General features: G+C 36.3%; 2 protein-coding genes across 2 annotated transcripts; one reads left to right on the forward strand and one right to left on the reverse strand.

Annotated features, from left to right (window-relative positions):
* Positions 1-925: 925 nt before the first annotated feature.
* Positions 926-6,005, reverse strand: LOC138318730 (type-1 angiotensin II receptor-associated protein-like). Its single transcript, XM_069261377.1, is given in 8 exon segments — positions 926-1,852; positions 2,057-2,172; positions 2,788-2,812; positions 3,198-3,285; positions 3,288-3,302; positions 3,787-3,901; positions 4,487-4,521; positions 5,872-6,005. Coding segments are annotated over 8 exon segments (534 nt in total). The 5' UTR covers positions 5,899-6,005; the 3' UTR covers positions 926-1,739.
* Positions 6,006-6,210: 205 nt separating this feature from the next.
* LOC138318737 (uncharacterized) lies at positions 6,211-16,755 on the forward strand. Its single transcript, XM_069261388.1, has 3 exons — positions 6,211-6,264; positions 7,733-7,871; positions 16,066-16,755. The coding sequence occupies exons 2-3, from the start codon at positions 7,757-7,759 to the stop codon at positions 16,668-16,670; spliced, it is 720 nt and encodes a 239-aa protein (XP_069117489.1). The 5' UTR covers positions 6,211-6,264; positions 7,733-7,756; the 3' UTR covers positions 16,671-16,755.
* Positions 16,756-17,692: the final 937 nt, after the last annotated feature.

The following is a 17,692-nucleotide window of genomic DNA, read 5'->3' on the forward strand; positions in this document are numbered from 1 at the left end:
AGCAGAAATAAGAATGTAGGATCAAGATCTATGATTTAAGTATAATGATGTAAGAATCAGCAGAATGAAATGGAATGTTAAATCAAGAATTACTGTACATGTAAAGATTAAAAACAACAATATTTGAAGGTTTATACTATATAGTTAACGATATATAAACAGTATCACAAACCCTGCCTTTGTACAACGTAAATATAATGTATTAAGGGTTCAGTTAAATAAAACATCAGTATACCAGCCAACCATTCTCAACCTCACATACTCTGAAACTTCTTAACTCACACAAAAATGCCAAAAATTCTACTGAATAATTTACCAAAATATGGACTGAATTTAAAACATGTTAAGAATTAAAACCCTAGGCCTGTTTCATCTTAAAGTGAAGCTAAATACATCGTAGAGACAATTAATGAACAGACAATTAATTTAAAGTTTCCCCTAGTTATGACAGTGTGGTATCTAAGGAAGTGGCAGCCATTTTTCTTTTGCTCTTCTTAGTAACCTTCACTGGCCAACCCCCTATATAAAGCACGGGACACTTGACACACGTGTGTCATTCTAAACATGTCTTGTCTCAGATACACATGCCCCGATATTGCAAATAACAATGTCAAATTGAAAATAAACACTGTACTCACCTGACAATATTTCATTGATGTAATAGATGAATGTGTTGTCAGCTATATCCCAACATATGTCCAATACGAACTAATAAAACACTTCAATATACACCAAGTTTTACACGTACATGTACATCGACACGTGTGTGTCCTTGATAGTTGTCGCTCGCTCGGGTCAGGTACGTAGTCACGTGTACATGGTCAGTTGAGTGCATCGAGTACAATGATATACGTGGAGATATGTGGACGGATTATTGTTTGGATTTCTATTCACTTGCGTTGGAATTTTTACTTTGAGAAACAGACAATTAATTTAAAGTTTGTTTGTTAAGTTAATTTCACACAAAAACATGACTATAAATAATCTGAAATCTGATTAATTAATAAGGAAGTTTACATGTAATATCCGCATTTCACGCTTCACTGATTTTTTTTCAAATGTTAATTAAGACCACATATAAGTGTTAAACAATGTACTGAGCTGAAACATGATATGGCAGATACAAAATGAGTCTTGAAAGTTATTCTGGTTATATTTTATTGTAAAAAAATTATCTTCATTTCAGCAGAAAATAACTAGAATTGTAAACAAATTGTGAGTAAATATATAATGACTGGTTATTTGTGTTGATAAAAAATATCACCTTATTGCGTATTCTCGACTGGGAATATTTTCCCATACGTCTCTCACCAAAAAATCAAAAATACAATTTAGAAAGTGCTGAGTTGTATAAATGTGTTATATCTGTATAAAATGCTTTTAAACATTCTAAATAAAACATTACTTGATAAAGGGATGCTACCATTTTCAGCTCACTCATGCTGTTGATTATGTGTTTCAATACAGCATTTGAACCTTTCTAATACTATATCACACTATAACAGATAATCTTCTTACAATTAAAACCAAAATACAAAGTGGACAAAAATCCAACCCACAAAAAGTAACTATCTATGACATTAAGAAGGAAAACACTCTTGAAAATCTATCAGCATTTGAAGATTTCTAATTATTTACTTTTTCTTTAAATTTTCAACATCACTTCTCACTATCTTTCTTAAGCGAAGAACAGTTATCTTCACATCACAACACTGGAAATCAACTTTGACCTTTGACATCTAGGGGTGACCTTGAGACTTCTCACCATAGGGATCATCAGGTGAGTCAACTTGATTAGTGGGTACAGGTTGGTCAATGTTCTCGTACTGTCCTCCAGAAGTTGGTGAATTACCTGAAACATATAGCAATAATAACTTCTACGTTGATTTACTTTTTGCACAACTTTAAATGAAATTCAACAATGGAATATCAAATGAGGATGAAATAGTAATTATGAAATACTGATGTCTAATCAAAAACAAAGGCAAAGCACAGGATTTGATGATATAACTACTATTCATTGTTTAATTACAGAAACCAAACACGGTAGACTTACCAAAGTTGGGGAACCCTGGAATGTTTAAGTTTCCATACTCTCCTCCCCTTTCCTTGAAAACGCGGTACAGCAGGATTGATGAGAATGGTTTCAGAATCAAATTAACAATGCTCATACTAATCAACAATTAAGGTCAGACCTATAAAGTTGTATGGTACATGCAAGGAAGGTCATTTCAGGACATGTTTTGTGCACATGTATGTGTGTTGTAAGGCGGCGGTAGTATGTCATAATACTTATGTCTTCTTGTGACAGTGAAACTTTTGTCCATTTTATAGTGCTATTTCACTGAATCATGCTGTCAAATACAGACAGAAGTGCAGTGATCAACCAATGTTCATTTTACTGCAGGTTAACAGTTTATTCCCCTCATTAAAATGGGAGGAAATTCCCCTATTTAAACTTAAAATCCTCCCATTCATGAAACAAATAATAATTTTCAATTTCATTGCCTTATTTGGCTATTCAGTTCATCTCAATCTCGTATTAATACAAATTGATTTAATAATAGCCGGCCTCTGTTAGTTTTTATCATACTGATTGTTGTCAAGTGCAGAATTGACAAGACATTTCACTTTTTTCTTCATGACAGTGATATTATTATAGAACTTCTGTTAAAGGCTGTATAGGATACTATACTTGTGTTAGGAAAAAAAAAAAAAAAAGGACAGCCAACATTTATATATCATCAAAAGGATCTTTTTCTTAAATTTTAACATGAAAAAGGATACCCAGTCGAGAACCTGAACTCTGACACTGAAATGAAAGAGAGAAAATACAGATGTAGCTTTGAATACAAACATCATATAAAACTTCAACGAAACACTACAAGATTATCTATGCAATAATATGGGTAATGAAATACAGGAAAACAATAAGATCCATAACACTATTTAAATTTTTGTTGCTGTGATACATGAACTATCGCTACAATCATAAAGACTTAAATTACACATTTTGAAATGTCTATATAAGACATGAATGCAGCACCATTGCATATTGCATATATATATATTTAAAAAGGATATCAAAGGAAAAGAACAAAGTGTCCTTTATAGACAAATGACCTCTGTAATGACCTAAAATTATACTGAGAATAATAGAAACGTTTTATATTCTATATCAACTGTCTACATTGTACCTCTGCTACTGTTGTTTCTTTCGAAGAGATCATAGCCCAGTGGTTGGTGTATGGCTATGAATATGATATCTTGCAGAATAACTAAAGAGAATGTAAAATCAGAAACTGAAAGAAAATAGAATTACATCAATGATTTGCAGTCTCTTGTTATCAGATCACATTTCATTGGGATATTTTCTGTTATTATTAAATATTGTTTTCTCACTCTAAAATGCTTTCACATAAGACTTTCAATGATACAATACAACAAAATAATGTATTGCAGACTTTTGCCAGTGAATGTTTGACATCATAAAATGACAGAAAATAGTAACATGATTACTAAATTAAATCTTATAATGCTGCTCTGATGATGAATATAGGAACCTCAGTTTACCGTTAATTAATTAACAAGAAAAAAAAAAAATAATACACATGTAGTTAATGTATTTACCATTCATCATATCATATACTAGAAATTAGATACAAAGAAATCTAAAAGTTATGGCATCATCATAAATGGAGCTCATTTTTCAATAATTGTAAAATAGGAGACATAAATCAAATTATAAAATGATACTTTATAGTGTGTATACAAGTGAATTATTACCATGAAGATAGCATCAGGTGATTCAGGACAGGCCACACCCCACATCCCTAGGGTCAGGATAAACAGGTTCATAGCCCAATAGGCAGGGGGCAGATATCCTTCCGTCATGGACGCCCTACAATGTGTGATAATTGAAGAGTCACTCAATCCTCCAAAGGGAGTAATAAGTTAAAGCTCACCATGACGGTACATATAAACTGGTATTTAGAAGTGTCATGCCATACTACACACAATTATCATTTTTGTTTGTAAACCTATTTTTTTTTGTCGCCAATGATGTGATTAAAAATAGCTAACAAAATATAGTGGGTCTTTCCTGGTAAAATTATGTTATAACTATGATTATTCTAAATGATAGGACATTTAATTCAATTTGCAATTGAAAGGTGAAGTTATAGGTCATTCATCTACTTTTAGGATAAATACCTAGGGTTGCAAGGCAATAAAAAAATTATTAATGAAATTTGTTAATATTTATGATTGAAAATCAAGAGAGCCCATGTCAATGTATTATCAGAAGGATAGTCTGAAACAGAGAACATAACACAATTAACACTATATTAAACCCTCTGAGGACATGAAGTACAAATGAGAAACAATAGAAGTTAAAGAATTAAATATTAAAATGTATGCTTGGAGTTTTCACTAGGACATTAACTTGTGTACAAATATATTATGTTTAACAGTGGAGATAACTTACCATATCAGAAGAATAAAGTGAATGATGATTATCACCTGAAATTTAAAAAAAAGACATTATTAGATCTATTTTATCAAAACATCGAGCTACTACATATATACTGGTTATTGATCTAAATATATTAGTGTTAATCAATTACTTTAAGTAAAAATCACATTCCAAGCACAAACGATAAGACAAATCAAATGCAGTACGTACCTTGTAACCCAAAATCAAAATACTCAGTGCCAATTTGGTATTGAAAAGGAATTTATTTAGAAAGACTAATGTTTCAAATGGTCATATAATAATATGATAATTAAGAAATCAAAGGCAATTTACATAACTTCATGTTTTTACACTTAATTAAAACAAATTCAATTAACACACATAATATAAGGTCAACATATTTGCTTTTTGTGGAAATTAGATCAGTCGGTTTTACTGTGATATGCCTGAAAAGCCCATAGTTGTGACATGTGTGTAGATGTTCAGACTCGCTTGCTGTCCACCATTACACATTGTGGTTGAAAGTCTTGTATGCCGAACCCCGTTCTTTGCTTGTAGAGTAATGCAACTTTTGTCTAAAACTGCTCAAATCGCTCTACAGTAGTGTTTACCTTATTAGGAGAATTGTCTTGCCTAAAAATCATTTTATCACCTTCTCAGTGGTTATGTAGTTAATTTGTTTAATGTGCGTGACTTTAGCTCGGGTATGGGTACATCGTCCATATTGTATCTGCTTAATCGTATTGATCAACGATTTGATATTTCATAGATAAAAATTAAAATACTAAACAATGACGGGGAATTTGTCAATATTTTATGTTATATGTTTCATAAGAAATGCAGAACAATACATTTATGCCATATTTTGCTTCTTGGTTAAGTTAAAGAATTAGCCTGAGTGAATTGTCCCTTTAAGGGCCATAACTCCAATAATAATTACACTGCTTTTTATTTAGGGAGTTTATCAACAAAATATGATTTAAAAGTCTACAATAACCCTAAAAATCACTTTTTCTTCTTTCATTTTTTGTTAAATTAAGGTAAAATTGCCTTAAACAATGTAATAGTATGCTCTGAATTTCAGACTTATTAAACTACATGCATGATTTTGAACATATTTGAGACAAAAAAAATCTATGATAAATTGGACACAGTAAACTACAAGGTTTTGGGGTGACATACATTAACAATGTACACAACGTCATATACAGGTATTTATCAACCTTCGAACGCCATTATTGATTCATTTGCGACATACAACTGTTATACGGGAAATCGATAGTGACTAGTGTACAAAATGTACACGGAAATTAGTCTAGAGCGCTCACTTTCGACTTACTATTTGCACATAACTTTGTACGTGCATCTACAAATATGTTAAAACGTGTTTCTTTTACCTTCAAATAGAAACCCTGGGGGTTCATGGTGACTGTAAAAAAAATCAGATGCAGATGTCAGTTGTGTTTGATCAGAACTGCATCAATCGTCAGCATCACGAGCACCTGTTACTCCGGAATTCTCTCAGATTTTCATAGCGATACTGCCACAATTAGAAAGCTTCCGAATGGATTTATACTACTCTCAAATAAAACTCGTAAATTAATTTCTAACAAATTTATTGGAATTCAAAACTAATATATAAAATAATAGTAATTCTGACACAAAAATATTAGTCTTTAAGCTATAAAACAGGCTTGTATTGCAGATTTGTGGGAAAAAAAAACTAAATTATATATTTTTGATCAGAGAGTAGCAAAGAAAAGATGGCTGCGCCCTTGAGCTGACGAGTGGTAAGAAAGTTATGATGTTTATTGTTTACATTGAATATTTCATAGAAAGATACATTATTTTAAGTTATAAATATATGATAACACTAAAGTGTAAAAAGTAATTATACTAACAAGATAAATGTATCGTCGTGTTTCTGCAAAAGGATGCGTTTACTAATGTAAACTAAAAGGAGCGGGTCGGTGTGGTTTGTAGATAGTGTTGAATACGTCGTCTCTGTCACTCAGCTGACGGAGCATGCTTCTTTTGCACAGTCGGTAGAGCCGTAGATTTCCACGCCGGAGACCCGGGTTCGATTCCTGGTCGGGGCACTCGGAAAGTGTATTTTCCCTGATCTTCTTCACTAATATTGATTTATGGAAATCTTAGTTCACATTTTCCCAACATAGTGATGAGAGTCGACCGGTCAGCAGTTTTCTTATCAGAATTTATTAGGTAATCTGACCAGGATGGCATATTGTCATCATGCATAGTCTGTCGGCATGTGCTGTCCGCCGTGTGTAAACTTTTCATTCAAACGACTTCTTCTCGATAGCCGAAAGGCCCAGGCTTGGCCTGTAGCATGCTGGGATGAAGGCTTGGACTACCAAGTTTGTTAAAATGAATTACCTTGACCTTCATTCAAGATCGCAGAGGGCAAAATGGCTAAAAACTTTAAACAACTTCTTGTGAATTCAAGTAACAAAGAGGTTTCTAACTTTCTACCTGATATCTGGCCTGTGACATGCTGAGATATTAAGGCTACCCAGTTTGTTCAAACAAATGACCTTGAAATTCTTTCAATGTCAAACAGAGTAAAGTGGCTAAAATCTTTAAACGACTTCTTGTGAGTAACTTAAGAGGCATAGAGACCTGATATTGGGCCAGCTGTATGTAGTGTGCTGGGATTAAGGCAACCAAGTTTGTGTTCAAACGAAATACGTTGACCTTCATTCAATGTCACAGGGGCCAAAATGGCTAAAATCTCTATAACATGCTGAGATGAAGGGCTGCCAAGTTTGTTCAAACGAATGCCCTTGACCTTTATTGAAGTTCAAAGCAGAAACATACAACTACAGGATAATTTTTAGGTTAGTTTGTTAGTTACAATGAAGTCTGAAAAGGTGAACATTTTCAGTCTATTTCAGTGTACATATTGATGTAAAGTTGCTTTGTGCTACTGTATACTTTGATTGTGTTATTTTGTGTCAGTAGTCAGATGACCGTTTAGGCCCATTGTCCTCTTATTTTACTATTAGACACAACGTAATCTTTTAATGTTTCAAAAGTGTCTTATCGACATGTTGTCGTGTTATACTGCTAACATTTTTGTACATTTTACCCAAATACAGGATTCTTTAATTGAAATGAAAACACATAAACAGATAAGTTGCTTTAAAAAATTATCAAAAAGTGCGTTATAATTTTCACATTACACCATCTCTGACATAACATTGAATTTTCAAAAGGCTTTGACTCAATCTTTTTCAGGTACCTATAGGGCTGTATGACAACATGGCTACAAGAGCGATTATATCTGTCGGTAGACTGTGTAGCAGACTACAGAGAGTTTCCATAGCAACAACATGTAAACATGGACAAGCTGCATCTATGTCTACTCATATAGCAGGTATTAATATATTGCAGTACAGCGTATTTCAAAGCACTTGCATTTTAGTTCATTTTGAGATCATCTGACCGAAGGTCAGGATGACCTATTGTCATCATGTTTTGTCCGTCGTCGTCCGCCGTGCGTCGTGCGTCGTGCGTAAGACTATTTATATAAAAGCCTACTCCTCCTTCATCCTTGGATGGATTTCATCCATATTTGGTTTGAAACATCATTTGGGAAGGACAATTTTAGGTCATCTGACCGAAGGTCAGGATGACCTATTGTCATCGTGTTTCGTCCGTCGTCGTGCGCCGTCCGCCGTCCGCCGTGCGCCGTCCGCCGTGCGCCGTGCGCCGTGCGTCGTGCGTAAGACTATTTATACAAAAGCCTACTCCTCCTTAACCCTTGAGCGGATTACATCCATATTTGGTGTGAAACATCATTGGGGAAGGACAATCATATTTTATATAAATGAGCCTGGTCCGACCCCTTGGGGCTGAGGGGTGGGGCCCCAAAAGGGCAAATTTTCTTAATTTTAGCTTTAAAATCCTACTCCTCCTTCATCCTTGGATGGATTTCATCCATATTTGGTGTGAAACATCATTGGGGATGGACAATCATATTTTATATAAATGAGCCTTGTCCGACCCCTAGGGGCTGAGGGGTGGGGCCCCAAAAGGGCAAATTTTCTTAATTTAAGCTTTAAAATCCTACTTCTCTTTCATCCTTGGATGGATTTCATCCATATTTGGTGTGAAACATCATTGGGGAAGGACATTCATATTTTATATAAATGAGCCTGGTCCGACCCCTAGGGGCTGAGGGATGGGGCCCAAAAAAGGGCAAATTTTCTTAATTTTAGCTTTAAAATCTTACTCCTCCTTCATCCTTGGATGGATTTCATCTATATTTGGTGTAAAACATCGTTGGGGAAGGACAATCATATTTTATATAAATGAGCCTGGTCCGACCCCTAGGGGCAGAGGGGCGGGGCTCCAAAAGAGGAAATTTTCTTAATTTAAGCTTTAAAATCCTACTCCTCCTTCATCCTTGAATGGATTTCATCCATATTTGGTGTGAAACATCATTGGGGAAGGACAATCATATTTTATATAAATGAGCCTGGTCCGACCCCTTGGGGCTGAGGGGTGGGGCCCCAAAAGGGCAAATTTTCTTAGTTTTAGCTTTAAAATCCTACTCCTCCTTCATCCTTGGATGGATTTCATCCATATTTGGTGTGAAACATCATTGGGGATGGACAATCATATTTTATATAAATGAGCCTTGTCCGACCCCTAGGGGCTGAGGGATGGGGCCCCAAAAGGGCAAATTTTCTTAATTTAAGCTTTAAAATCCTACTCCTCTTTCATCCTTGAATGGATTTCATCTATATTTGGTGTAAAATATCATTGGGGAAGGACAATCATATTTTCTATAAATGAGCCTGGTCCGATCCCTAGGGGCTGAGGGGTGGGGCCCCGAAAGGACAAATTTTCTTAACTTTAGCTTTAAAATCCTACTTCTCCTTCATCCTTGGATGGATTTCATCCATATTTGGTGTGAAACATCGTTGGGGAAGAAGGACAATCATATTTTATATAAATGAGCCTGGTCCGACCCCTAGGGGCAGAGGGGCGGGGCTCCAAAAGAGGAAATTTTCTTAATTTAAGCTTTAAAATCCTACTCCTCATTCATCCTTGAATGGATTTCATCCATATTTGATGTGAAACATCATTGGGGAAGGACAATCATATATTATATAAATGAGCCTGGTCCGACCCCTAGGGGCAGAGGGGCGGGGCTCCAAAAGGGGAAATTTTCTTAATTTAAGCTTTAAAATCCTACTCCTCCTTCATCCTTGGATGGATTTCATCCATATTTGGTGTGAAACATCATTTGGGAAGGACAATCATATTTTATATAAATGAAATAGATCCGACCACTATGGGCAGAGGGGCGGGGCCCCAAAAGGGCAAATTTTCTTAATTTAAGCTTTAAAATCCTACTCCTCTTTCATCCTTGGATGGATTTCATCCATATTTGGTGTGAAACATCATTGGGGAAGGACATTCATATTTTATATAAATGAGCCTGGTCCGACCCCTAGGGGCTGAGGGATTGGGCCCAAAAAAGGGCAAATTTTCTTAATTTTAGCTTTAAAATCCTACTCCTCCTTCATCCTTGAATGGATTCCATCTATATTTGGTGTAAAATATCATTGGGGAAGGACAATCATATTTTATATAAATGAGCCTGGTCCGATCCCTAGGGGCTGAGGGGTGGGGCCCCGAAAGGACAAATTTTCTTAACTTTAGCTTTAAAATCCTACTTCTCCTTCATCCTTGGATGGATTTCATCCATATTTGGTGTGAAACATCGTTGGGGAAGAAGGACAATCATATTTTATATAAATGAGCCTGGTCCGACCCCTAGGGGCAGAGGGGCGGGGCTCCAAAAGAGGAAATTTTCTTAATTTAAGCTTTAAAATCCTACTCCTCATTCATCCTTGAATGGATTTCATCCATATTTGGTATGAAACATCATTGGGGAAGGACAATCATATATTATATAAATGAGCCTGGTCCGACCCCTAGGGGCAGAGGGGCGGGGCTCCAAAAGGGGAAATTTTCTTAATTTAAGCTTTAAAATCCTACTCCTCCTTCATCCTTGGATGGATTTCATCCATATTTGGTGTGAAACATCATTGGGGAAGGACAATCATATTTTATATAAATGAAATAGATCCGACCACTATGGGCAGAGGGGCGGGGCCCCAAAAGGGCAAATTTTCTTAATTTAAGCTTTAAAATCCTACTCCTCTTTCATCCTTGGATGGATTTCATCCATATTTGGTGTGAAACATCATTGGGGAAGGACATTCATATTTTATATAAATGAGCCTGGTCCGACCCCTAGGGGCTGAGGGATTGGGCCCAAAAAAGGGCAAATTTTCTTAATTTTAGCTTTAAAATCCTACTCCTCCTTCATCCTTGAATGGATTCCATCTATATTTGGTGTAAAATATCATTGGGGAAGGACAATCATATTTTATATAAATGAGCCTGGTCCGACCCCTAGGGGCTGAGGGGTGGGGCCCCAAAAGGGCAAATTTTCTTAATTTTAGCTTTAAAATCCTACTCCTCCTTCATCCTTGGATGGATTTCATCCATATTTGGTGTGAAACATCATTGGGGAAGGACAATCATATTTTATATAAATGAGCCTGGTCCGACCCCTAGGGGCTGAGGGGTGGGGCCCCAAAAGGGCAAATTTTCTTAATTTTAGCTTTAAAATCCTACTCCTCCTTCATCCTTGGATGGATTTCATCCATATTTGGTGTGAAACATCATTGGGGAAGGACAATCATATTTTATATAAATGAGCCTGGTCCGACCCCTAGGGCAGAGGGGCGGGGCCTCCAAAAGGGCAAATTTTCTTAATTTTAGCTTTAAAATCCTACTCCTCCTTCATCCTTGGATGGATTTCATCCATATTTGGTGTGAAACATCATTGGGGAAGGACAATCATATTTTATATAAATGAGCCTGGTCCGACCCCTAGGGGCAGAGGGGCGGGGCCCCAAAAGGGCAAATTTTCTTAATTTAAGCTTTAAAATCCTACTCCTCCTTCATCCTTGGATGGATTTCATCCATATTTGGTGTGAAACATCATTGGGGTAGGACAATCATATTTTATATAAATGAGCCTGGTCCGACCCCTAGGGGCTGAGGGGTGGGGCCCAAAAAAGGGCAAATTTTCTTAATTTTAGCTTTAAAATCCTACTCCTCCTTCATCCTTGGATGGATTTCATCCATATTTGGTGTAAAAACATCATTGGGGAAGGACAATCATATTTTATATAAATGAGCCTGGTCCGACCCCTAGGGGCTGAGGGGTGGGGCCCCAAAAGGGCAAATTTTCTTATTTTAGCTTTAAAATCCTACTCCTCCTTCATCCTTGGATGGATTTCATCCATATTTGGTGTGAAACATCATTGGGGAAGGACAATCATATTTTATATAAATGAGCCTGGTCCGACCCCTAGGGGCTGAGGGGTGGGGGCCCAAAAGGGGAAATTTTCTTATTTAAGCTTTAAAATCCTACTCCTCCTTCATCCTTGGAATGGATTTCATCCATATTTGGTGTGAAACATCATTGGGGAAGGACAATCATATTTTATATAAATGAGCCTGGTCCGACCCCTAGGGGCTGAGAGGGTGGGGCCTCCAAAAGGGCAAATTTTCTTAATTTTAGCTTTAAAATCCTACTCCTCCTTCATCCTTGGATGGATTTCATCCATATTTGGTGTGAAACATCATTGGGGAAGGACAATCATATTTTATATAAATGAGCCTGGTCCGACCCCTAGGGGCTGAGGGGTGGGGCCCCAAAAGGGCAAATTTTCTTAATTTTAGCTTTAAAATCCTACTCCTCCTTCATCCTTGGATGGATTTCATCCATATTTGGTGTGAAACATCATTTGGGAAGGACAATCATATTTTATATAAATGAGCCTGGTCCAACCCCTAGGGGCTGAGGGGTGGGGCCCCAAAAGGGCAAATTTTCTTAATTTTAGCTTTAAAATCCTACTCCTCCTTCATCCTTGGATGGATTTCATCTATATTTGGTGTAAAACATCATTGGGGAAGGACAATCATATTTTATATAAATGAGCCTGGTCCAACCCCTTGGGGCTGAGGGGTGGGGCCCCAAATGGGCAAATTTTCTTAATTTTAGCTTTAAAATCCTACTCCTCCTTCATCCTTGGATGGATTTCATCCATATTTGGTGTGAAACATCATTGGGGAAGGACAATCATATTTTATATAAATGAGCCTGGTCCGACCCCTAGGGGCTGAGGGGTGGGGCCCCAAAAGGGCAAATTTTCTTAATTTTAGCTTTAAAATCCTACTCCTCCTTCATCCTTGGATGGATTTCATCCATATTTGGTGTGAAACATCATTGGGGAAGGACAATCATATTTTATACAAATGAGCCTGGTCCGACCCCTAGGGGCTGAGGGGTGGGGCCCCAAAAGGGCAAATTTTCTTAATTTTAGCTTTAAAATCCTACTCCTCCTTCATCCTTGGATGGATTTCATCCATATTTGGTGTGAAACATCATTGGGGAAGGACAATCATATTTTATATAAATGAGTCTGGTCCGACCCCTAGGGGCTGAGGGGTGGGGCCCCAAAAGGGCAAATTTTCTTATTTAAGCTTTAAAATCCTACTCCTCCTTCATCCTTGGATTGATTTCATCCATATTTGGTGTGAAACATCATTAGGTAAGGACATTCATATTTTATATATTTGAGATAGGTGTGAACCCTTGGAACTGAGGGGTGGGGCCCCAAAAGGGCAAATTTTCTTAATTTTAGCTGGCTCACTTCCTGTTTTAAGGTTTCAGTCTCCGATCTCAATAAAAATTGGTCTATAGGGGTTTTAATTGATGCCGAACAACATGCAAACATTTTCGTAAAGATTTTGGTATTCCAAGATGGCCGCTGGCCCACTTCCTGTTTTAAGGTTTCAGTCTCCGATCTCAATGAAAATTGGTCTATAGGGGTTTTAATTGATGCCGAACAACATGCAAACATTTTCGTAAAGATTTTGGTATTCCAAGATGGCCGCTGGCCCACTTCCTGTTTTAAGGTTTCGGTCTCCGATCTCAATGAAAATTGGTCTATAGTGGTTTTAATTGATTCAGAAGGGGGAACTTTAGGTAAGGACAATCATATTTTATAAAGGACCGAGGTAAGACCCATGGGGATAGTATGACCGAGGTCCAAAATGGGAGCTTTGCTGAAATGGCTTTAAAATCTGACTCCTCCTTATATTAATCCTTGAATGGGTTTCGACCATATTTGGATGAAGGGCTACCAAGTTTGTTCAACAAATGACATTTACCTTTTTCAGAAACTTACATATTCAACTAAGGAGTTCCTTGTATTGTTTATATTAATCGTTAACCAATACTTTATACTGTGACTTTGTTGTTTTGTGCCATGAGTCAGATGACCGTTAAGGCCCATGGGCCTATTGTATATAAATGAGCTTGGTCCGACCCCTAGGGGCTGAGGGGTGGGGCCCCAAAAGGGCAATTTTTCTTAATTTAAGCTTTAAAATCCTACTCCTCCTTCATCCTTGGGTTTATTTCATCCATATTTGGTGTGAAACTTCATTAGGGAAGAACAATCATATTTTATATAAATGAGCTTGGTCCGACCCCTAGGGTCAGAGGGGTGGGGCCCCAAAAGGGCAAATTTTCTTAATTTTAGCTTTAAAATCCTACTCCTCCTTCATCCTTGGATGGATTTCATCCATATTTGGTGTGAAACATTATTGGGGAAGGGCAATCATATTTTATATGAATGAGCCTGGTCCGACCCCTAGGGGCTGAGGGGTGGGGCCCCAAAAGGGCAAATTTTCTTATTTTAGCTTTAAAATCCTACTCCTCCTTCATCCTTGGATGGATTTCATCCATATTTAGTGTGAAACATCATTGTGGAAGGACAATTATTTCTTATATAAATGAGATAGGTCTAACCCCTAGGGGCTGAGGATTGGGGCGACAAAAGGGCAAATTTTCTTAATTTAAGCTTTAAAATCCTACTCCTCCTTCATCCTTGGATGAATTTCATCCATATTTGGTGTGAAACATCATTGGGGAAGGACAATCATATTTTATTGAATGAGCCTGGTCCGACCCCTAGGGGCTGAGGGGTGGGGCCCCAAAAGGGCTAATTTTCTTAATTTTAGCTGGCCCACGTCCTGTTTTCAGGTTTCGGTCTCCGATCTCAATGAAAATTGGTCTATAGGGGTTTTAATTGATGCCGAACAACATGCAAACATTTTCGTAAAGATTTTGGTATTCCAAGATGGCCGCTGGCCCACTTCCTGTTTTAAGGTTTCAGTCTCCGATCTCAATGAAAATTGGTCTATAGGGGTTTTAATTGATGCCGAACAACATGCAAACATTTTCGTAAAGATTTTGGTATTCCAAGATGGCCGCTGGCCCACTTCCTATTTTTGGCTTCAGTCTCCGATCTCAATAAAAATTGGTCTATAGGGGTTTTAATTGATTCAGAAGGGGAACTTTAGGTGAGGACAATTATATTTTATAAAGGACCGAGCTAAGACCCATGGGGATAGTACGGTGGAGGTCCAAAATGGGAGCTTTGCTGAAATTTGGCTTTAAAATCTGACTCCTCCTTATATTAATCCTTGAATGGGTTACAATCATATATGGATGAAGCACTACCAAGCTTGTTCAACAAATGACATTTATCTATTTCAGAAACTTACATATTCAACTAAGGAGTTCCTTGTATTGTTTATATTAATCGTTAACCAATACTTTATACTGTGACTTTGTTGTTTTGTGCCATGAGTCAGATGACCGTTAAGGCCCATGGGCCTCTTGTAAGATTTGTCTTCATATATGTTGAAAGATTTCTGTAAAATGTTCAAATATGATAGAAACAATATGTCAATATCACTTGTACTTTTCTATTCACATAGAATAATAATGCCTACATTGTTTCATTATTAGTTTTGTTGCACATCATTCGTGGAAGATATTTAATGTTAGAAATTAGACCTGATGTCATTTTTCAATATATGTGATAAAAATAGCAACAAAATGTCAATAAAAAACATTCTGGGAACGTTTGTTAGGATAGCATTAAGATTTACCCAAAGTTCCAGGTGAAGTATAGGTACTATTGATTAAAAACATTTTTCAAATTAAAGATGCCCCACTGCTGACAAATAGTAATTTAAAAACATGAGCAGACAAATTAGTATTTTCTTCAGTTACAAAAGTTACTTATTTACACCATTACCACCATTGAAAAGTCTGAGCTTCTAATTTTACTTCAAGATAAAACTATTAAAAATAATTAATGGCATCCTGAAAAAATTCCGTGGCACTATGTCCTATATGGAATGCAATTGTGCATGCACCAAAAGCAAAATGAATTACATGTATTTGAAATTAATTTTTGTGTTAATTAGTCATATATAATACATAAATATACACAATTAAACACAAAATTATTGTTCAAATGATGGGTTTATGTTCTGTTAGTGGTGGAGCATCTTTTAATGATTGATTTCGGATTAAATAACTTTATGCCAATCTTATTTCATTTTAAAATCAATTATTCAATCTGTAATATTTATATCAAGTTTTTTTTGTTGATCTCTAGGCTCACATTCCCCAGATGGACCAGGAGTGCTACCAGGCAGATTTTATCCCATTAAGATGACAACAGTGTCTGATTTGAAGACCAAAAAGGATGTTCCATTATCCGACTCAACGTCTAGAATTGCCCTGGATTCCATATCTCAGGGCTTGGACGTGGAATATAAATGTCCATCTCTTCGCCTGGCTAATGAAGTAGCCATACTTGACATTGCTGACAAAACCACCACAAGCTACGATTGTCCAAATATATTATCTATTATGGGGCAAGAAATAATTTTACCAAATTCTTCCTCACCTGATGCTATTGAAATGCCGACAACAAGTTCTAATAATATAGGAAAACATGCTAAAAATATTCTTAAGATTAGAAAAAAGATGAGAAAGAAGCACAAGTTGAGAAAGTGGAGAAGGAAGCGAGCATCAGAGATTAAAAAGGAGTTATTTGCAAAGGTTAAGAAACGTGATGCAAGACGTGATGCTCATATAGATGGTATTCTCAGTAAAGGTACATCATTTGATGCTGAGAGTTTCATGGAAGAAATAATGACAAAAGCACAACGCGGTGGCTATAGGGTTTCTCTGTTTGGGGAGAAAAGAGATGTGTAGATAATCCCAGTCTTTGTGTGTTTGACTGACGTAAAGATTATGTAACGAAATAAGATTAAACTAAATAAATGGTTTGTGAAAAGTATATTTTTGCTTTGTTTTTAATTTCATTGTCAGCACTCATGAAGTTTATGTTCATAAGATAAAAACAAAATTATAAATATTTTTGCATACTTATTGCAGCTATGAAATTTTCACAGAATGCCACTTCAAAGAAATTTTGCATAGATTAACCTTTACAAAATGAAAATTAGTTACAATAACCTGTTCAAAAAATAAGCTTATAAATATTCAAAATGTCCTATACAATTTGGTAATTTACTGTTTTATGAATATTTAAAATTTTGAATTCTTTCCAATGAAATTTCTTTGGCCATGTTCTTGGTCAATAGAATTAAACAATCAAACTCTAACCATGGAAGGAGGTCAAGGTCACTCAACTATCCTAGCATGGCAAAACATATGATTTTTATCTTGATGCAGTGTACTACAGAAAGTCATCAAAATGTTTGATGCCCAGTTCACCTCTGTGACTTTGAAAGCAGGCCAAGAAAATGAATTAATTTGAACAAACATTGAAGTGTGACATTTCCAATCTGATTAAAATACAGTTCCTTATAACCACTCCGTTCAATAGAGGATCTGACAACATCCCATATCTCTACATATTACTACGTCAATTAATAACGCCATTTCATCCCACTTTACATAAACATTTAGCGTTGTTGTGCACTTTGGGCGAGATGTCTACGTACACGAAAATGACAGCTTTTTAAAACTATTTCGTCCCCAGTCAAGATTCTGGCAGTGCCAATTTGATTGGCCATTTCCAAAGGTCATCTTGACGTGACCCTTAATGGGATGTTGTCAGATCCTCTTATCAAGCGTAGTGATAATAAGGAGCTGTATTTCAATCAGATTGGTGTCATTTCCAGATGTAAATGGCCTATTATAACCCTGTACATCATGAATAAAAGAATAAAGATAGAAAAAATCGTGTAAATTGATTCGGTTTTACTAAG

Source organism: Argopecten irradians, chromosome 1, assembly GCF_041381155.1.
Source record: "Argopecten irradians isolate NY chromosome 1, Ai_NY, whole genome shotgun sequence".
In the NCBI taxonomy this organism is placed as follows: domain Eukaryota; kingdom Metazoa; phylum Mollusca; class Bivalvia; order Pectinida; family Pectinidae; genus Argopecten; species Argopecten irradians.

Excerpts from the sequence above, each read along its gene's own strand:
- LOC138318737 (XM_069261388.1), top strand. The coding sequence starts at position 7,757 with ATGGCTACAAGAGCGATTATATCTGTCGGTAGACTGTGTAGCAGACTA. Across the intron at positions 7,872-16,065 it reads TATGTCTACTCATATAGCAG|GCTCACATTCCCCAGATGGA; the intron begins GTATTAATATAT and ends GTTGATCTCTAG.